Below are 23792 nucleotides of genomic sequence, written 5' to 3' on the forward strand. Positions count from 1 at the left end.
CGATTACGTGACAAAAAGGATCTGATGTATTATAATAAAAATGGTTTATGTAAGAACCTACTTTATTATAATTATAATTACATGTTCATAACATGTCATTTATTAGATCAATTTAAAGTCTGGTGTGTTAAATAATCTGGTTTAAAGTGTTTATCTACAAAGCCTTGTTTTGTGCAGTTTAAAATAATCAATACACTCATAACCCAATAGTTAGGTGACAGTGTACATAGTGACACTGTTTACTCCTATCATACAAGCGCCATTTGACAGTTAACTTGGTTGCTGTTCAGTTTGAAATTTCGTATTACTTGCCTGTTTTTAATAACATTGTTTGTGTGTTTTCTGTGATATTCATTGTACACATGCTTGTAAATAAATATTACAATTGATTTAAGATTGTAAAATCTTGTTTTTTGAAAGGGAATTATGAAAATGGCGACATTGGCAATTTCAAGACATTCACACAAAAATGAAAAATTAACAGCATTGTGTAATAGCCATAGTGAGTTGTGCTGCTCCAGATCTGTTGAGCTTAATCACAGGTACCTGATTTAATTTAGATGTTGTTAATCAGTATTTTAAATAATGGTATTGTATGATGAAATTACTATCGTCCATAGTTAGTCATTGAGATTATTGTTAGCAGTTGCTTTATTTTTATGTCCTAATCATTACATGCGTGTAATTTGTTGGTCAGCTTTTTATTTACTTACTGTTTGAAAAAGATGTTTATTATATAATGCCATTTTTAAATTCAATTAAATAATAACTATACAGATGTAAATCAAATCTTCAATAACTTAAGTCAGAAAACTTAAATCATTGTCCCATTCTAATGTTATCCTTAACTATAAATGAACAAAATCAGTCAACTAATATCGACTTTGATTTATAACATTTTTGCAGATAGAACAAACTTACATACATTTACTTAATGACCTGTCCGCAACTTGGCTTTCAGGCTACATCTTATATTAAACAATAAACCTTTTTATCAATGTATATATTTTATGTTTTCCAACTGGGTGGGAGCTTAATGTATCACTTTATTGATAATCAATATAAAGTTTGATTTCCAGTTTCAATGGAATTGAGTTAACTTGTGTGTAAATCAAGATTCTCTGCTTATTATATCTGTCATACTCCATGCTCGTCTGCCCATCCTTTTGTCTGTTTGTTGTAACTAGTTTCTGGGTTGGACCTCAGAAAATAATGATCAGAATTTACAAAACAGTTGAAACCTTTTTAAAGGGTTGACAAGTTAACCTATTATCAAACAGTTAAAATATATCATAAAGGGACATGCACACAGATCCAAAAAAAAATCCGCTTTGATTAAATTTCATTGAGTTTTTGCAGTTTGGTTAACAATAAGTAAGACAATATTATATGAAATTGTTCGTGTTTGCACACAATTTCATGAACAACTGAACCTATGTATATTAAATGGTGTAATGATTCTTCTGGACGTTATTAATACTTTGTAAAAAGTAGATATCTGAAACATGTAAGCCAATATCATGTACTTTTTTTAGTCAGGTATACAAGAGTTGTGAGCATTTTGTGAGGTTGTTCTGGTCTGTTGATCTGTCAGTGAGTATATACATGTTGACCAAATCGTCTCAGAAACCACAGGGTCCTAGATTGTTAGTTATTTTGCATGTAATACTTTAAGTGGTTCTCTGCTCAGTTTGTTTCAAATCATGTTGATGGGGTCAAAACTTTCCACCCCAAGTGATCAGATGTAGAAACACCTTTATTGTTAACTAAATAAACCTTAAAAAATCTTCTCTTAAACTGATATTTTGTGTGTAACAAAGTATGGTAGTCCTCTTCAAAGTTTGCTCAAATCACGAGTCTGTGGTCAAAACTTACCAAGCCTATGGGTCAAATGATTTATTTAGACTGATGTAGTAAATAACATTAAAAATTGTATTCTCTGAAACCACAACGTCTGGGGTTTAATGTTTGGTGTTTAACATCGGAGGGGACTTAATTATGGTGTGCCCTCTGTGTGTCCGTGAGTCTGTGAGTCCATCAGTCTGTCACACTTGTCTGTCTGTCTGTCTGTCTGTCTGTCTGTCTGTCTGTCCGTCCGTCCGTCCGTCCGTCCGTCCGTCCGTCCGCCCGCCCGCCCGCCCGCCCGCCCGCCCGCCCGCCCGCCCGCCCGCCCGCCCGTCCGCCCGCCCGCCCGCCCGCCCGTCCGTCCGTCCGTCCTTCCGTCTGTCTTGTCAGTCAGTCAGTCAGTCAGTCAGGAAAATAGCAACTCATATTTGGCATGCATGTGTATCTCACAGAGCTGCACATTTCAAGTGTTAAAAAGTCAAGGTCATCCTTTAGGGTCAAAGGTCAAATATCATTGTATTTTTCTTACCTAAAACTTTAACCTTCGTTAAAGTTTGGTCCTTATTTTTTTTTTTTTGAAAATAGCAAGTTGATATTTGGCATGCATTTGTATCTCATGGAGCTACATGTTTTGAGTGGTGAAAGGTCAAGGTCATCCTTCAAGGTCAAATGTCAAATTTATGGCTTGAAAGCGACGCATTAGGGGGCATTGTGTTTCTGACAAACACATCTCTTGTTTCATGAAACTTTTAACATGGACAAATGCAATATGGAGATTATGCACGTCATTTCATTTTGTTCCAACATGTACGTGAAGAATTCTGGTTGCTATTGCAACAAATACACTAGAAATATTGCTGAAATTAGAAATATTGCTGAAAATAGTGGATCCTGCGATAGCTTCAAAAGTTCTTCATATTTTTTCATGAAAATTGAAACATTGATAAATGGCAATATGGAAATTATGCATGTCATTTCATTTTCTTCCTACGTCAAAAATTCTGGTTGCTATGGCAACAAATATATAAAAAATCTGACAATGGTGGAAAAATTCTGACAATGCTGGGGCCAGTAGGGGACAATTATTGCTTGGCAGTAGTCTTGTTGAGTTTAATGTTTATAGTAAAAACATGTATTTGCTCTAATGCTGTTTCTGACCACATTATACTAAGGGCCTTTAGCATCTTTTTGTGGGGTGGAGAAGCATTGATTATATCTGATTGCATATGAGATTATGGATAGTGTGGTCAAGATTTCAAATACTTAAAGTAGAAAACAATACAAACACATAGAATTATGCTTTACGTACATGTACATGTATACCCATATAATATAATTTGTCTTAAAACTGTAAAAATGTTAAACAATTATGATAAACAAATATGAAGATGTGCAAGTAAGGCTTAATATGTTCTTTAACATTGAACCCTATTTCAACAATAATTTTTGTATTTACGCTTCTCACAATTTAACAACAATATTTTTTGCTAAAATGGCCATTGATCTGGTTATGAACAGGGCTCAACATTAACCTCAAAACCAACTTGCCCTGCCGGGCAAGTACTTAGAAAATCTACTTGCCCTGAACGTAAAGCAACTTTCCCAAAAATGAAATATCACTTTTAACTGTTAACCTCATATTTTTTAATAAAGATCAAAATGATACACCACAAAACCTTTTTTATTTATGCACAAAATTTTAAAGGACCACAATGGAAATATGGGTTTACCCATTTTTGTGTTATCCTTGGTGTTGGTATGTATGTAATGGTATATTTATTTTCATGTATGTTATATTTTATATTTTGTACATGTTGTAAATGCCCTTGTATGCATTCCTTGCCGAAATAAATCTATCTATCTATCTATCTAACAAAATGATTACAGCAATTTAAGTCTAATTAAAGTCTAAATTTAATGCTCTTTGTTCTTTTTTGCACTTGCCTGGGCGGACAACTAGATTATAAAATAACTTGCCCGGACCCAACTTTTACTTGTCAGGGGCAATAGGACAACTGTTAATGTTGAGCCCTGATGAAGAAAATCTCTTAACCAAAATATTGAGATGCTAATAGTGTAGGAGGAGATAGTGGCCAATGGGGGTTGGGATGGGGTCGAGTCAGAGATTTTCACTAATTTTAGCTCGACTATTATATATAAAATATATATATTGGAGCTTTCCTACTCACCCCGGCGTCGGCATTTCCATTCCCGTTAGCGTAAGTGTGCAAATGTTAAAGTTTGCGTACCACCTCAAATATTTCATTGTCCCTTCACATATTGCTTTCATATTTTGCATACTTCTTTACCAACATGACCCCAATTTATTAACAAGAGCAGACATCTGTTTCAAGAATTTTGTAAGAATTATGGCCCTTTTTTCACTTACAATATGCATATTATTATAAATCTATGTTAAAGTTTGCGTACTACCCCAAATATTTCTTATGTCCCTGGACATATTGCTTTAATATTTTGCATACTTCTTTACCAACATTACCCCAACCTATAAACAAGAGAAGACAACTGTATCAAGCATTTTGTAAGAATTATGGCCCTTTTGTTAGTTAGAATATGCATATTATTGATAAATCTATGGTAAAGTTTGCGTACCACCTCAAATATTTTTATTGTCCCTTGACATATTGCTTTCATATTTTGCAAACTTCTTTACCAACATGACCCCAACCAGGGTTTTTTTTGGCCCGATTTTATAGCCGAAATTCGGCTATGTTCCCAATCCCAAAAAGTATACTTTTTCCCAAAATGTGGAAAAAAATTCCCAATTGAAAAAAAAAAAAAAAAAAAAAAAAAAAAATTTTTTTTTTTTTTTTTTTTTTAAAGAAAGAAGTGTCTTATGCATATTTTATCTCAATTTAAATTCAATTACATCTAACAAATTTTTTTATGATTTTTTTCTTTTAATTTTAATGATTATAAAGTGTTATATCAAATTTAGTATTTTCCTAATTAGTGGACTTTTCGTGTGGAAAAAAAAGGCTAATGAATTAATTTTCCCAATGTCATGAAAATTCCGATAAAATTCCCAATTCCAAAGCCACGGGCTATCTTCCCAAAAAGTGGAAAAAAAACCCTGCCAACCTATAAACAAAAGCAGACAATTGTATCAAGCATTTGTAAGAATGATGGCCCTTTTTTATCCCCGCAGAAAAAAAATTCGGAGGGGATATAGTAATTGGTCCTGTCCGTCTGTCCATCCATCTGTCCGTCCGTCTGTCTGTCCGGCTGAAACTTTGTCCGGAGCATAACTCCAAATCTATTCAATGGATTTACTTTAAACTTAGAATATAAACAGATGGCAACTAGGAGAAGTGCAGTGACCAAGAACCATAACTCTATCTACCTTAGTTTTTGCATTATCTCCCCTTTTATATGATTTTAAAGTAAATTTTTGTCCGGAGCATAACTCTAAATCTACTGAAGGGATTTACTTGAAACTTGAAATATAAACCAATGGCAACTAGGAGAAGTGCAGTGATCAAGAACCACAACTCGATCTACCTCAGTTTTTGAATTATCCCCCCTTTTATATAATTTTAAAGTACATTTTCGTCCGGAGCATAACTCTAAATCTACTGAAGGGATTTACTTGAAACTTGAAATATAAACAGATGGCAACTAGGAGAAATGCAGTGACCAAATACCATAACTCTATCTACATTAGTTTTTGAATTATCTCCCCTTTTATATAATTTTAAAGTAAATTTTTGTCTGGAGCTTTACTCTAAATCTACTGAAGGGATTTACTTGAAACTTGAAATATAAACATATGGCAACTAGGAGAAGTGCATTGACCAAGAACCATAACTCTATCTACCTTAATTTTTTAATTATCTCCCCCTTTATATAATTTTAAAGTAAATTTTTGTCAGGAGCATAACTCTAAATCTGCTGAAGGGAATAATACTTGAAACTTCAAACTTAAACAGGAGTAGAAGTAGGAGAAGTGCAGTGACTAAGAACCATAATTCTATCTACCTTAGTGTTTGAATTATATCCCTTTATTTAATTTCACAGTTAATTTTTGTCCGGAGCATAATGAATCATCTCCTTTTATTTGTTTTTACAAATATTATTCTTCTCTCTAAAACAAATGTTGTCATACAAGCAAACACATTTCGGCGGGGATTTGGCACTACTGTGACAAGCTCTTGTTGTCTTAGTTACTGAATATTTTGTTAAATTTTGTGTTTAGATCCACTTGACTTATAAAGTATCAAAGCTATTGCTTTCAAACTGCAAATATTTTCTTACCATCATGAGGGTACTGTACCTGCCAAGTTCAATTTGACCTTTACCTTTGAATGACCATGACTCTCAAGGTCAAGAGTAAATTTTAGTTAAATTGCCATAACTTCTTTATTTATGATAAGATTTTATTAATACTTTGACAAAACAACACTTAACTGAATACAACAATGGATTCCACCCGAACAATGCCCCATGCCCCAACCCAGAATCCCTGCCCCCCCTCCCCACCCAAAAACAATAAAAAAAAATCCTTTTTTTATTTTTGAAAGATCATCTCATAAATGACAATACCCCACATTATACCCCCCTCAAATAAAAAAATTTATTATGCTCCCCTTCGAAGAATAGGGGGTATATTGTTTTGCTCATGTCGGTCGGTCCGTCCACCATATGGTTTCCGGATGATAACTCAAGAACGCTTACACCTAGGATCATGAAACTTCATAGGAACATTGATCATGACTCGCAGATGACCCCTATTGATTTTCAGGTCACTAGGTCAAATGTCAAGGTCACACTGACTCGAACCAGTTAAATGGTTTCTGGATGATAACTCAAGAACGCTGACGCCTAGGATCATGAAACTTCATAGGTACATTGATCATGACTTGCAGATGACCCCTATTGATTTTCAGGTCACTAGGTCAAAGGTCAAGGTCACGGTGACTCAACTTAGAAAAATGGTTTCCGGATGATAACTCAAGAACGCTTACACCTACGATCATGAAACTTCATTGGTACATTGCTCATGACTTGCAGATGACCCCTATTGACTTTCAGGTCACTAGGTCAAAGGTCACAGTGACTTGACACAGTAAAATGGTTTCCGGATGATAACTCAAGAAAGCTTGCGCCTAGGGTCAGGAAACATCATAGGTACATTGATCATGAGTCGCAGATGACCCCTATTGATTTTCAGGTAACTAGGTCAAAGGTCAAGGTTACAGTGCCAAAGAACGTATTCACTCAATGGCTGCCACTGCAACTGACAGCCCATATGGGGGGCATGCATGTTTTACAAACAGCCCTTGTTTTTAAGGTTTTGATACTGCGTTTTGTGTATTTATGAATATTGTTGTCATTATTGTACCTGAATCTTATATGAGTAGTTGAGTCATATAAAATAAATGTTAAGGCCACTAGAACAGAACTATTGTTTTATTGTTTAGTATTTTATTGTTTTATATATTTCAGATCCTGATTTATACTGAAGGATTAGCTGCTTTTTGAATTCTCGTCTGCATGTATTTCATAAAGGACTGAAAAGCATTCCTACATTATTAAAAGAAGTGAACTGTGAACTATCTTATTTATGATGTCTTGTTTATTGGGATACAACACAGCCGTAATCATCCGGGTTACAGAATTATAGACTATTTTAACAGAATTATACTTTAACTACATGTACTTTAACATGTAAAACTTCATACACTAGAGTATCAAATTGGCGGCAGGTTCATTGTCAAATGTTGTGAAACGTTGGCCTATGGTTGAAAAGTTTTATCGCACATCTTGTGTTTGAATTTATCTGTGTTTCAGTGTTAATTTTAACTTCTAAGGTTGATAAACTTTTGGAACTAGCTTTATTTCTTTCATATTTCACAAGAAATATACTTGAACAATTTGAACAAAAAGGTTTTAACATTATAAACAGTAACAAAATGGCGACAGGTTCATTGTCTTCGGTTCCAAAACGTTTGCGTATGGTTGAAGACTTTTCTTGCACACGTTGCTTAGAGCAGAATCTTACGGAATCTGCAGACATTTATTGTGAAAAATGTTTAGGGTTTTATTGTAAAAAATGTGTTATCCTGCATAGTCAGTTTTTTACAATACATATGACATGTGGAAGGGAGGATATTAAGAAATGGCCAGTTTCTAAGGCGGTAGAAGATTTTCTCAGGAAGTGTGAGGTGCATGAGGATGAAACACTGACAAAGTTTTGCCATTTCCACAGTCAGCTGTGCTGCTCTTCATGTGTTGGAACAATTCACAGGTATCTCACTCATTTATATTCCTTTAGTTATTAATAATTAACAGCGCTTCTGCTTAAACTTTTAAAAGTTGGAAGTCCTGACTTCCAAACCATAAATTTTGGAAGTCCCAAACATAAATTTTGAAGTCCCACTTTTATTTCATAATTTTAATAGACTCTATATGTGATTTCAATGGATACAAACATGTTCCTTAAATCTATAAGTAAACATATAATATTGATAGATCTTTGCATGTTCCAACTCTATCCATTACCGGATAATCCAGTATTATTACAATTTTTATGTCCTCAACTATAGTAGTGGGGGACATATTGTTTTTGCCCTGTCTGTTGGTTGGTCTATTGGTTGGTTGGTTGGTCTGTTGGTTGGTTTGCACCAACTTTAACATTTGCAATAACTTTTGCAATATTGAAGATAGCAACCTGATATTTGGCATGCGTATGTATCTCATGGAGTTGCACATTTTGAGTGGTGAAAGGTCAAGGTCATCCTTCAAGGTCAAAGGTCAAATATATGGGTGAAAATCGCTCATTTAATGTACACTTTTGCAGTATTTCAATATTCAAGATAGCAACTTGATATTTGGCATGCATGTGTATCTCATGGAGCTGCACATTTTGAGTGGTGAAAGGTCAAGGTCATCCTTCAAGGTCAGAGGTCAAAATTATGTGGACAAAATCGCTCATTTTATGAGTTCTTTTGCAATATTGAAGATAGAAACTTGATATTTGGCATGCATGTGTATCTCATGGAGCTGCATATTTTGAGTGGTGAAAGGTCAAGGTCAAGGTCATCCTTCAAGGTCAGAGGTCAAATATATGTGGCCCAAATCGCTTATTTTATGAATACTTTTGCAATATTGAAGATAGCAACTTGATATTTGGCATGCATGTGTATCTCATGGAGCTGCACATTTTGAGTGGTGAAAGGTCAAGGTCAAGGTCATCCTTCAAGGTCAAATATATGGGTCAAAATTGCTCATGTAATGTCACTTCTGCAATATTGAAGCTAGCAATTTTATATTTGAAATGCATGTGTATCTCATGGAGCTGCACATTTTAAGTGGTGAAGGGTCAAGGTCAAGGTCATCCTTCAAGGTCAAACGTCATATAGGGGGACATTGTGTTTCAGAAACACATCTTGTTATTTTCAAAACCAAAACATGGCCAATATTGACAATGAATGTTTCAAAGAATTTCATAAACACAAATGTACGCCATTTTACACAAGTGCATATACAAATTGAATTGTGGGATGGGGGAATTCCCATTGAACATGTGTGAATCACGTGACGCAATTTGAGAGCATCGAGGACAGTGATTTTTTTACCTGTGAGTCCTGCGTCCTGGACTCACAAAAATATCTGGGGATGCAAAGTTTTGAGGTATGTGAGTCCAAAAAATGCATAGAATTTTCAAAAAAATAATAAAGTTTAATACTTGGACTCGCAGTCGCAGGGGTTTTCAGCCTTATACATGTATATCAGGAGCTTATTAAAGGCCCCTTTTCCAATTAAAAATTTCATTAAAATCATGCAGATTTTCCAAAGATCTTTACTTACACCAGCTTTTTCATTTATCAAAGCAGTAATTTTAGCGAGAATTCTTCCCAAAATCCATAGGTTAGGGCACCTTTCCAATGAAGCGAGGAAAATCCCTGACTCGTTTTTTTTTTATTCGGAGACTCGTAGATTTGCAGGTTATGGAGTCCCAGGACTCAGATGAGAAAAATTGTAAAAAATCACTGTGAGGACCGATCATCAGGGATTTCAATAGATTTTAAAAACCAGGAGTCATCAATGCCCCTGGACTGAAATTTTGAAGAGTCAAACTTAAAAATGCTGGGGTCAATTTTGAAGCGTGCTTATTGTGTTTTTGTCTGAATTATTCATTTTTTTAAATAAAAATATGCTCTAAGAGTAACACAATATCTTAAAAAGTTATACTGCTTTATTAAATAAAAATACCATGATAAATAACACAACATACTTTAATGAATTGGTACACAAAGATAAGGACAAAATATCAATAATTTGTGTGAAAAAAATCGACTCAGGACTTTAAGATTTAAAAAACAAAACAAGTTCATTTTACAAATTTTTATTATTTCTATCACTATACTATGTAAAAACAATAAGTGCTCATTAAATCTACTTCTTCATAACACATTTAAGTCTTTAACACATTTAAGTAATTTAAGATATGTACCGGTAGCAACGTTCCATCACATATTTATCCTCATTATATTATCATCATCCCTATGATAGCTTTTTGTACAAAAACACATCTAAATGCATGGAACATCTAGTATATCTATTACTGTTTATCCAATTATTATACATGTCCGAAATATATCAGTTTAAGAATGCCTTACCAGTAGTAGTTTAACTTAAATAATCCGAATTGTCCTTGTTGTTATCTGGTTAAACAAACCTTACCAAATGTTTGTGACATACAGTTAATGCTTTCTCCATTATTAGATCACCATTACTTGTAATTTGAATCACCATTTTTAAATTGAACACGGGTTAAATGTTAATTTACATTGAATACATCCGCCATTTACAATGTCGAAGGTCATGACGTAGCAATTTAATTCTATATTTATGCATGTTTGCACTATATTCATTTCTTTTTTTTTATAATTAAGTATGTTTGACAATTTTAAATTGAAATAGAATTGAGATATAATAATCATGAGAAACATCTTAAAAAAAATATATATATAAAAATTGTTGTGTTTAAATCGGGGAATTTCCCCCCCCTCCAAATTTTCAAAATAATTTCTAGATTTAATTATTCACTGCAAGATAAGAAATTCTTTGGGGAAAAATGGACTTCTATTTGATTGCTGAATAAAAACTTCGTAGCACAGAGGTCTCTACTTTCTTTTATTTATTTAATGTGGAAAAATTTTCTCTAACTAAAAAACTACTTAATGACCCTTCATCTACAGCGCTACATTCGTTGAGATTTGTCAGTATTGATCTGTGAACAAATGTAAACTTATTGCATAGCTTCACATGGTTTTGGCGTGTATTCGGCCGCCTGTGCGCTGATTGGCTAATGCGCTTACCAAGAAGAATTTGAATGAGAGCTGGAAAAATCAATATTGGCCACTCGCTGAGAAATTCATTGAAAACAGTAGCTCTTAGGCGGAGTAAACGGACTGAATGACCCGATTTACTGTTGACATTTGTAGGTTTTGTGTATTTGAAAATAGCGTACATGCAGGTTATCGGACGTCCAGCTGTTGTATAGTAGATGTACGACTACCGTTTTAGGGCATAATTTATGCCCGGATGTTAACTAATGGAAGCACTGACCCTCAGGTGGGGGAAAATAAGTGTTGTTTTTTTAAAAAGGGAGATTTTGTACATCATTTATTGGTTTGTATTATCTTCTTACTGTCAATACAGTTTAAAAACTTATCAATTCATTACATGGTGGGTGGGGTAATGACATCGAAGAATCGATAATTGTTTGGCTGTCAATTTCAGTACAAGACAGTGTCTCGTCATTTTCATTACATTTCGAAAGCAGAAACTATGTCGAGGTATCGACACATTTTTGATTATGCTCCTTTGATTATGCTCCCCTTCGAAGAAGAGGGGGTATATTGTTTTGCACATGTCCGTCCGTATGTCCGTTCACCAGATGGTTTCTGGATGATTACTCAAGACAGCTTAGGCCTAGGATCATGAAACTGTATAGGTACATTGATCATGACTCGCAGATGACCCCTATTGGTTTTGAGGTCACTAAGTCAAAGGTCAAGGTCACAGTGACCAGAAATATTAAAATGGTTTCCGGATGATAACTCAAGAACTCTTGTGCCTAGGATCATTAAACTTCATATATACATTGATCATGACTCGCAGATGACCCCTATTGATTTTCAGGTCACTAAGTCAAAGGTCAAGGTCACGGTGACTCAACTTAGAAAAATGTGTTTCCGGATGATAACTCAAGAACGTTTACACCTAGGATCATGAAACTTCATAGGTACATTGATCATGACTCACAGACAGGGCCCTCAAACTGTCAAATCCACGGCCGAAATTCGGCCGCATTCCCCCCCCCCCCCCCCCCTGAAAAGTATACTTATTTCCCCTTTTGGGGGGAAAAATTCCCCCTAAAAAAAAAAATATTTTTTTTTTTTTTTTTTTTTTTTAGATCTCATGATTACTATATCTCAATTCTATTTTAATTTAATCTTGTCAAACATACTTAATACTTAATTATGAAATAAGCAATGAATATAGTGCAAACATGTACAAATGTAATAATTAGAGAGTAAGTTAAAAATCCCCCAAAAAGGGAAATGCTGTGAAAATTCCCCCTGCTATGGGTAGCGACCCGCTTCCCCTAAAATGGATTCAGGGCCCTGACAGATGACCCCTATTGACATTCAGATCACTAGGTGAAAGGTCACGGTGACTCAGACACAGTAAAATGGTTTCTGGATGATAACTCAAAGAATGCTTACGACTAGGATCATGAAACTTCATAGGTACATTGATCATGACTCGCAGATGACCCCTATTGATTTTCAGGTCACTAGGTCAAAGGTCACGGTGACTTGACACAGTTAAATTGTTTCCAGATGATATTTCTAGAATACTCATAGGCCTAAGATCATCAAACTTCATCGATACATTGATCATGACTGGCATATGACCCCTACATGTATTGATTTTCAGGTCACTAGGTCAAAGGTCACAGTGACAAAAAACGTATTCACACAATGGCTGCCACTACAACTGACAGCCCATATGGGGGGCATGCATGTTTTACAAACAGCCCTTGTTTTCATTTGTTTTGCTAAGTTCTGTCTCGTCGTCAATTTCATGACCAGTACTTTGAATCGGACTAAGTGTTTACTGGTTCAATTAAATTTCAATTTTCTTGCATGATTTAGAAATGTTTTTCGTCTTTTTCTTTTGATGTGTTTTTTTATTATGCGACATGACAAAAAAGACCAAATGCAGTGATAATTTTTCATGTGCATTTTGCGTTATTTGCGCATAAAAATTACCAAAAGCGCATGTGAAAAAAATATCTGCGTCTAAAAAAGCGCATTGATTTTCAAGAAAGACAAAATAAGAAAGATACTTGTCAATACTTAACACGGCCCGAATTTTTCTGCATTTTATCAGAACGCAAAAGGTGATTTCTACTGTAACATCGGCTATATGTGCACTACATCATTCGTATTTGCATTTCATACTGGTTCTCTGCTTTGTGTTAAAATGTTGAATAAGACGACGTAGAACCACCCAAACGTTCGCATCTGCTTTCGCTTTCTGAAGTGTCAAAATGCCACCCAAAAAAATTTAAAACCCTGTCAAGATCAATTAACTTTGAAGGCTGCATTTGGAATTGCTGAACGTAATAAACATGTAGCATCATCCGAGAGCCTCAGCGAGGCAAGTCTATCTACTATTCTAACAAGTTTTTGACTAAAATGGTTCTATTCAAAGAATTGAACTAATGGAACTCCGTGTTAATGTTATGTGTTTTAGTTATAACAAACTCGGAACTCAGTGTTAATATTAAGTGTCTTTAATTATAGCAGTTATTTTGATAATTAAAATGCTTATGAATCAATAAAAAATTCGTTCATGTTTCAAGTTTTTTTATTAATAATTAAAAAAACAAAAAAGCTCATTGTTTTTGGAGAAAGCTCATTGTTTCAGCACATGTGCACTTTAAAAATTGATTGGTTAAAAATGAAAAATTATCACTGCAAATGTATCCAAATATAAGCTTTTGTTCCCGAATAATCACTGGCCTTTCAGCTATTTTCGTTTATGATGTATTTTAAACCACGTGTTGTTATTGAATCAGAAACCGGAACCAGCTTAAGCAGGTGCGCGGAAAGGTTACACAGCACTAAGATTTTTTTCTTATCCAAGGGAGAATTTTTGTCTGAAATGGGGGAAAAAATATATACTTTTTGACAGGGGGAATGGGGCCGAATATCGGCCCCAAATATTGCATTCAAGACCCCTGCCATGTTCAATATTAACATGTAAGTACACTTAAATGTAAAAACGTGTGTAATACAATCATGGACGTGTTTTGTGTCTTGGAATTCATTACAATTGGGAAATTAACCTTTTTAGCTCACCTGTCACGAAGTGACACGGTGCGCTTATGTGATAGAGTGATGTCCGGCGTCCGTCCGTTAACAATTTGTTTGTGTAGACAGTAGAGGTCACAGTTTTCATCCAATCTTTATGAAATTTGGTCAGAATGTTTATCTGGATGAAATTTGGGTTTGGATTGTATTTGGGTCATCTGGGGTCAAAAACTAGGTCACTACATCAAATAAAACTAAAACTTGTGTAGACAATAGAGGTCACAGTTTTCATCCAATCTGTATGAAATTTTGTCAGAATGTTTATCTTGATGAAATCTGGATTGAGATTGTATTTGGGTCATCTGGGGTCAGAAACTAGGTCAAATCATAGACAAACTTGTGTAGACAATAGAGGTCATAGTTTTCATCTGATCTTAATGGGTCAGGTGAGTGATTCAGGGCCATCATGGCCCTCTTGTAAATGTGAAAACAGCTCTTGAACAGCAATTTACTGTTGCCTTGTTACCATTGAACCATTTTCTTTGCAAATAATGAGAAGATATTTTCAACCATTTTTAGCTCATCTATTTTTTGAAAAAAAAATATGAGCTATTGTCATCACCTTGGCATTGGCATCGGCGTCCGGTTAAGTTTTGTGTTTGGGTCCACTTTTCTCAGAAAGTACCAATGCTATGGCATTCAAACTTGGTACACTTACTTACTATCATGAGGGGACTGGGCAGGCAAAGTTAGATAACTCTGGCGTGCATTTTGACAGAATTATGTGCCCTTTTATACTTTGAAAATTGAAAATTTTGGTTAAGTTTTGTGTTTAGGTCCATTTTATTCCTTAAGTATCAAAGCTATTGCTTTCATACTTTCAACACTTACTAACTATCATGAGGGGACTGTGCAGGCAAAGTTATGTAACTCTGACTGGCATTTTGACAGAATTATGTGCCCTTTTTATACTTAGAAAATTGAAAATTTGGTTAAGTTTTGTGTTTAGATCCACTTTATTCCTACAGTATCAAAGCTATTGCTTTCATACTTGCAACATTTATTAACTATCATAAGGGGACTGTGCAGGCAAAGTTATGTAACTCTGACTGGCATTTGGACGGAATTATGGGCCCTTTATACTTAGAAAATTGAAAATTTTGTTAAGTTTTGTGTTTTGGTCCACTTTACCCCTAAAGTATCATAGATATTGCTGTCATACTTGGAACACTCGCAAACTATCATAAGGGTACAGTAAAGGGACAAGTTGCATAACTCTGGTTGTCATTTTTACGGAATTATGGCCCTTTTTTGACTTAGTAACTTTGAATATATGGTTAAATTTTGTGTTTCGATCCACTTTTCTTCTAAAGTATCAAGGCTATTGCTTTCAAACTTAAAATACTTTCATGTTATCATAAGGGAATTAAAAAAAAAAAAAATTTGCATTTTTTTCGCATTTTTGGAAGATAATGTAATAAATGTCCACACCCCACACTTTACACCCATCTTCACTCCACCCCTCCTTCCTTTGTGATTGAAATTGAGAGTCCCTTCACCTTTAAAAAGAAAATAGATGAGCGGTCTGCACCCGCAAGACGGTGCTCTTGTTTTTTTAAAGTTGTCATTTTTCTTATTTCGTTTAGTATAAAGTAAATTGCAAAATATTATTCATATATTCCCAATTTTTAAAAATCATTAGCTCTAGGCTTGCTAAAGTATGAAATTTCAATATCACATATATATAAACAATAGGCCAATGTCTTGGATCCTTCTTTAAAACATGAAACAATGGCGTCTTCTTTTCCACAAATAGATCATGTGACAACAACAAAAGCAAAATAATCGCAATAGGTTAAATAATGACAAAAAATATTTGGCGATACATGCAGTAGACCAGGTGGCATGTTATAAGCCGCTCATCACAGGCTAGATTGTTCATACTGAGACTATTAAGAAATCAAGGACCTCTTCTAAGATGCGGAGTTATTTTGATTTGCATCTGTCCTTTAGTCTGTTTGTCGGTTGGTCAGTAGACCAATCGTTTCCACAGGATATCTAGAGAATGCTTTGACCTCCAGGCATGCAAAATGCTTTATGTTTACATCTAGGAAGATTAAGAGGTCAATCTGTTTTGAGGTCAATAGGTAAAAGGTCACAGAAGCTTATAACATGAAATTATAAATGTTTAGAAGTCAGTTTTAGAACCTGTAATACCCATTATAACAATCTTTGAAGTAGATTATTAATTATAATATAACACTGTAAGACATTGGACATTGTACAGATATATTACAGTAATGCCATCAGTAAATGCATTTAATAATTAAATTTCAATACACTTAAAGCATGTGTTTGCAAAAATCAGTTCAAGTCAGTTTATTGAACAATATATTGATTTTCATCGCTGGCTTATTTAAGAATTGAATAGCATTTTTCTGCATTTCATCTGTGTATGAACTGTCGGGAAAATTACGCCTAATTTGCATAAACTTTGATGGCGTTTATTATTAATAAGGCGTATTTTCCTGACAGTTCATACCCCGATAAAATGCAGAAAAATGCTATTCAATTCTTATAATTACAACAATTCTATCGTGGCAAGGGCCATACAAGTCCTTTTCAACCTAGCGTATGAATCTATTTTCAGTTTCGGTTTCATCTCCATCAACCGTGAATATCGTTGAAGTTCGTGCAAAAAATATAACGTCATTCGTTATTGACCAATAAAAAGCAACATCATTAAGGCCAGAGTTTTTTTTATAAAATGATTTTCAGATTTTTTTCCAAAAAGTGTCCAGTAGGAGGACGGGGAAAAAAAAAGAAAAAAAAAGATGGTGACCAAAAATGCACTATGCTAAAAATGTTATGGTATGAAGTTCTTTTAGATTTCATGACCAAAATAATAAATGTCAATGAAATTTATTATGTTCTAAACATTCTCATACAAATATTTAGCAATAAACACATTTATTAACAGACCTGCATTTCATACGAATATAATTATAGTTGCATAATTTTCTTTAAATCGAAACAGTTTCTGTTACAAATGAAAATGCACAAACACGCAAATATGTCTTTTGCAAGCAATTCCTTTTAAGACAAAATGAACATCTGTATTAAAAAAAACTCTGGCAAAGTCAATCTTCAAATTAAAAAATCTTAATCTGTTTTCCAATCCCCTATGTCACTGCCTAGGCACTTTAATATTCCTCTATTAAAACAACATCTTTTATATGTAATTCAAAAATGAAACACGCCAAGTGTTGCTTGAGTATTAAAAGAAAATACAAACCAAAATCTATTAGTTACAAAATTAACAAGATTAAGCTTGTAATGGTTATTTAAAATTGTAAAACACAAAGCTGTACAAGTTTCCCACTACAATCTTATAGCAAAGAGGAATTATGTAGAGATAGAATAACACATTTTTTTTACAATATATGCAGTATGAAACTAAATTAAAATGAATACTATCAACTTATAAAGATACGCAGAAAACATGCACACAGCATAGCATGGAATTATTATTATCATCATCTTACAATGTTATTACCAAACAATGGTTAACATAGTCATGATCATGACACAAGTACAAATCAATTTTAATAGGCCAATGGGGGAAATTTTGCACACATATGCAAAGAAACAATATATTGAAAACGCATTATAGAGTACACAGTATATGTCTCTGTAAAGAGCTCTTAATCTGCAGTAAATATCAGGGGTGTGATTTTTCCGCGGATCCGCGGATCGGTTTGTCCTGTATGTCACTTCTAAGATTTGCGTAAATTCGTTTTAAAAAATGTGGGGGAGAGGGGCTACCACCGATTCCGCGAACGTATTTCATAAGCGACCCGAAATATCCGCGGCCCGCGAAATCTCTCCGCATTTTACACTGGTAGATTCTACCTAAGCATTTTTAAAACTAGCCATATAATTGGCTGTCGTTTCCCAATCTTCCAATTAAAATCGTGTTCTTAAAATGCGCTCTGTGGTTTGTTTGCAAATGGCGCCATTGTGAAGAGAAAATTAAGATTATTGAAATAACAAATAGCAATCGAATAAACGACTGACATCACCTAGTCTGATAGGAATAATGAAATGTGTTTGTCAAAAAAAAGACTACGTTTTTGATACAAGCAACACATATTTTGTTAAGAAATGTGCCCACTGAATTTGTGTCACGGAAACCAGTGTTTGCAAATTGGAGTGTAGTCTACTCGCGAAGTTAAACAATTTAGAGAGTATTGTTCGAACATGGAAATAGACAAACATGATTTGATTTTTATATGTTTGTGGGTCTGTGTATAATAAGATTCATATGCATATTCTGCTTTATTATGTTTGTCACGCTGTTCAGTTAACTGAAATAGCTTTGAACTGAGTGAAGATGTGAAATGCAAGATATTGAAAGGTAAACAAATTAAATATATTAATTTAACTCAGTTAATTCATCATTAACACCAGAAGAACACTCAAATGTCAGTGATTTTTTTTAATTTTTTTTCTTACAGCCTGTGCCTTTTGGATTGGGAAAATTAGCGCGATAAACCATGAAATTGGGAAAAATAGCGCAATAAACCATGAAATTGGGAAACATTTTAAATATGATTAGAAGAACAGAATTAAAATTATTAAAGTATGTTTGACAGCATTTTTACACTACGCGTCACGCGATTTTTTGCCTAAATCACCGACACGCAGTGGTCATTATTTATTTTGGGTGAAAAATCAACGCGATCTTGCGCGTTTCATCACGCTAGGTCGAGCATGATCACCGTGTATGCTATAAATATCATCTCTGCGGTGATTCACCGCGATTCACAGTGCTCATGGTCAACGCGGTGAAGAACGATTTTCCTACGTTACATGTGCATGTCTAATCTTCACAGAGATTATAGCAATATGGGATTATTAGCATTGTTGGCAGATATAAGAGAGTAGCCTTTTTAAAATGTCAACATGTATTACACACCCATGTCCCTTACAGGTTAATTTTGTCTTTTTAAATGCTGCGTATAAAACAAAACAGTGTTCGCACCTATGGGTATGATACCGCAACTGGAGGAGTGATAATTGCGTTTTTGATTATGCAATTAACAGTTTGAAGCCATGGAGAACTCATAACTGATTGTAATGTAATCATCGTATTTTCCCCGAGTCTCTCGATTCCCCGATGAATACGTTTCAACTGTCTCAATCACATACATGCAACTTCTTCCGTCTTTATCCATTGCTCGATAATCCCACATATGCCCGATTTCCATTTTAAAAGCGAATTCTGGTTAATATTGACGATAAGAGTCCTAAAGAATGTCATACACGCTGTATTGTAACCGTTACGCTGTTTCAGTTCCTTCATTATTAAACAATTATTATATTGTATACTGACTACACACTTAAATGTCATGTACAGTTCATAATCTTCTTCAACGACCAATAAACATCTTAATTTATATTTAGATTTTATGCAACATGTACACATCATTTTCTGGGAATCGAGAAAGTGAGTTTATTTTGTGAAAATAAACCAATATCTGTTTATTGAATTTGTCAAACTTTTTTATATTTATATATATTAGCAATTCTTATGAAAATAAATATCGTTATTTTAAATGTTTTAAGCAATTTAAGTCTTTTTCTGAGAGCATATATGGGAATTAACTGTGTGAGCTACTTCAAAATGTTAACAGCCATACAATCATTGTTTTGACAGACGACGCGTGCTTATCTTAAGTTTGTTTCTGGTAATACACCGGATATTGGATGTTTGGGGCTTGATTGGATAATAAAACAAAGACGCAGTCGGCGGTTTTCAGTAGAACTTTTGTACAAACGGTTAACCAACTTAATCAACAGTGCACATGCTTATCTAACATTTAGGGATCATCAACACGGGCCCAAGCAACTTGCATGGACCATAATACACAGTCCGATAGTTACATTTAGTAGCACATGTGGTCAGAAACTAACAAGTTCGAGTAATAAAGCACAGAGATTATGATCTGAAAAATTGCATGGGGTCCGAAATGAAACAAAATGCCACCAAATCAAACGATTCACCGCCTAATTTTAAGTGTAACAAACTATGTTTGAAACATTTAAAATAACGATAATTCCGAACGCTCACAGCTTCCATTTTCAAAAGTATATGCTGTTCAACATTGCTCGAGAAATTGTTAAGACAAACGTTTACTAATGTTCCATTAAATTAATTTTACACGCTACTATTTTATTAAATAGATCTAGCAGCCCAAAGCATGGCGATTGGAGACGCGTACATTAACTGAAGCAATGTGTAAATTTAAATTTAGATGCACATTTAAGTCATTTTCTGAAAATCGGGATGAAGTGAAAGTATTTATTTTACAAATAAACCAACATTTGATTTTATTCAAATGGTCGACATTATTTATATTTGTGTCGTCTGTGTACTTTAGCAACTCTTAAGCAAATAGATATCTTTTATTTCGACGTTTAAAGCAAGTCTCATTTCCGATATTAAACTATGTAAATTTCTTCGGTATGGTTAATGACCTACACAATCATTGACAGATGACATCCGATGGTAATTGTATGAAGTATGCAGAGAAGCTGACGAAATGTTAAAACAATCGCGTAAAAGTAAAAATATCAGGTTATTATCTGTACCTGTTTCTTTCGGAGTGAATACTCGTTGTGGCTGCAGAGAAACTTCCAGAACAAAAGAATCTGTAGCTGCGAACTTTGTTGGTTTTGTGTGAGCCGTTCTGTACAATTGTCATTTCAACAAATAAAGATATTGTTTGGAAATCAGGATTCGACATTCAACAAGTACGGTGTTTACTTTCATATTTGAATACATTTTTGCGATCCAATGTGATCTAAGTCTAGTAGTCACCGCGATTTGCGGTGTTTCGCAATGATTCTACAGCTGATCTTTATCGCCAGATGGTCGCAGTGAAATCACGGCGGAATCACCGTGAATAAACCACAGAGTGGATTCACAGCGATTTGCGGCGAATCACTGCGACTTGCCACGTTGGCCCAAACGCGGTGGTCGGTGATTTAGGCAAAAATCGCGGGGCGCGTAGTGTATATTATAAAGTGCTAATTTAATGTGTTCTTACAATGAAGACAATGTTAAGTTAATATCCTTCCACATTCATATGGAACTTGCAATAATCTATATAGATTCTTAAATATACCATTTAATTATAACCTCTTTAACAGTAAGAATTTAATTCAGTATTCTTTTAAATTAAATATCATATGGTGAAAACATTAACAAATATTTATAAAAAAAACGCTTTAGTGGTCTTGCTATGTCAATGATGTATTAAATAGAGTTAAAATAATGTATTTCATTTCTTTACCTTTCAACATCTTCATGATCTTGCACTTCAATGCTATTTCAGTAAACTGTAAAGCGTGACAAACATAATAAAGCAGAATATGCATATGAATCTGATTTTACACAGATCCACTAACATATAAATCATATCATGTTTGTCTCTTTCCATTTTCGAACGATAGTCTACTCATCTTAAATGCATTAACTTTGTGAGTAACGGTAGACTAACTCCAATTTCCCAACACTGATTTCCGTGATGCACATTCACTGTGAAGATTTGTAATAAATATTTGATGTTTTTATCTCAAACGTTGTATTTTGCGTTAATTGACACACGCATTAAATTATTCCGTAATAACCATATGATATCCGTTGTTAATTTGAATGTTATTTATCATTTTCGCCGCTCATTGTAAATTTCTCGTCTGCTTGCCGCCATCTTTGGCTTGTGTAAAAACAGGCGTTTACAATCGGGATACATTGACTATCGTCGGTATCCTCCGCAATATAGAGAGAGATGTGGATAGCAACGTAAAATCGTATTCGGCTAAATTCGCAAAAAATACGTAAGTCAGTTGTTGTTCGGCGACGACTCGGCAACTCGATCGGCACTCGTTCGAAATTATTGCTAAATAACATTGTAATCTTATTTGCTTTATTGGGAAAATTTTGTCTTTTTTTGGGAAATTTTAATCAAATTTTTAGGAAAAAACGTCATCTTTTGCAATTGGGAAGCAGCCGAATATCGGCTGTAATTTCTGGCAAAAAAAATCCCTGAATGTGATTGTTTATATTTAGTCTATTAACTGTCATTCAATACATTAAAAACTGCTGCTATTTCTTACAATAAATACTTGCTTCACTGTTTACTTTGCATCCTCAGTATGATTAATGTGAAGTTTAACAGGTTTTTATAAAGAAATATTGTTATGAATACAAAAAGTTGTTTATTTTAATGTCTGTTTTTATGTTTGTCATTGTGTTATGCGCGCCATTCGCGTAGTCAAAATCAGTAAACAGAATTTTCCTCCCCTCTGACTTTGCCTCAATCACACCCCTGAATATTTACATTATAACTGAACAAGAATATCTGGATTTATTAAATGGGGGAGCGTTCTCATTATCTCCTCCATAGACACCAAGTACTGGTTCTTCCCAAGAAACGGACTCGATAATGTCCATATCTGCCTATAATGCTTGAAAGGTTGATTGACAGTATAAATAGATAGATAGTTCACTCGTGATGGAAAGTGTACGGCAAATCTACACTTCATGGTTATGACACATGAGTTCAATTTAATACATTGTACCTTGAAAAAAGTGGCTACAGTATGTCCTTCAATGTTACATTTTGATGAAGAACAGATCTTTTAAAAGTCACTATTAAAGTCAAATATACCACCTTGCCAAGACTATCAAAACAGATTTGTATTTTATCAATTATAAAGCAATTAACCCTTTGCATGCTTGGAAATTTGTAGTCTGCTTAAATGGTGTCTGCTGAATTGCTACAATTTAATAGCATTTTCTTCGATTTTTTTTCAAAGAATACTATCAGAATAGCAAACAGTTTGGATCCTGATGAGACGCCACGTTCTGTGGCGTCTCATCTGGATCCAATTTGTTTGCAAAGGCCTTCAAAATTCGTTTCTCACACTGAACAGGGTTTTTTTTTAGGAAAAGGGGAAGACGCTGGACGCTGGGTTAAAGGGGAAAATCGAGCGCGAAAGAGACATATTTGGGGAAAAAATAAAAACTGTTCATTTCAATGTCTATAACTCACCTACAGACTTCAGTTTTTTTTTAGAAAAAGAGGCATGTCTCTGACCTTTTTGTTCTCAAACACATAAACAAGTATGATATTAAAGTCAAAGTCCTAAAAAAGTTGCAGGTGTAGATCTAATAATGGGAAATGTTTTCAACTGGGGCCGGAGAACGATGTCAATACTATGATTTCAATTTCATGATGAATGGGTTGACGATCTAGATCTGCTACAGTATTGGCAGTGAAAGGTGCGGCAGCTGCCGATTGTCTACTTTTACTTTCACAATAATCCGACAGTATTAATCGATGTTGATTACATGTACCTCCGAATCCTGCTGGGTTTCAACGGTTTTTGATGATTCATTCTTAAAAAATGCGTCAACGCAATTAACTTTTTCCGAGTCCGAACGTTTTATTTTGTTCGTGTATGAACACCAATTGTGAGACTTTTCTGTTTTAACGTTTTTATCTTGGCTTTCACATAACCCGGATG

At 34.4% G+C, this 23792-nt stretch overlaps 1 protein-coding gene across 1 annotated transcript in view; it reads left to right on the top strand.

Moving 5' to 3' along the window:
• Nucleotides 1-283: 283 nt before the first annotated feature.
• LOC127860449 (uncharacterized) overlaps nt 284-23792 on the top strand; it is a 37796-nt gene continuing 14287 nt past the window's right edge. Inside the window, exons 1-2 of the mRNA XM_052398533.1 lie at nt 284-542; nt 7312-8113. Of these exons, the coding sequence (XP_052254493.1) occupies nt 7779-8113 (335 nt within the window). The 5' untranslated portion in view covers nt 284-542; nt 7312-7778. The remainder of the gene's footprint in view (nt 543-7311; nt 8114-23792) is intronic.

This window comes from Dreissena polymorpha, chromosome 15 (assembly GCF_020536995.1).
Source record: "Dreissena polymorpha isolate Duluth1 chromosome 15, UMN_Dpol_1.0, whole genome shotgun sequence".
NCBI classification, from domain to species: domain Eukaryota; kingdom Metazoa; phylum Mollusca; class Bivalvia; order Myida; family Dreissenidae; genus Dreissena; species Dreissena polymorpha.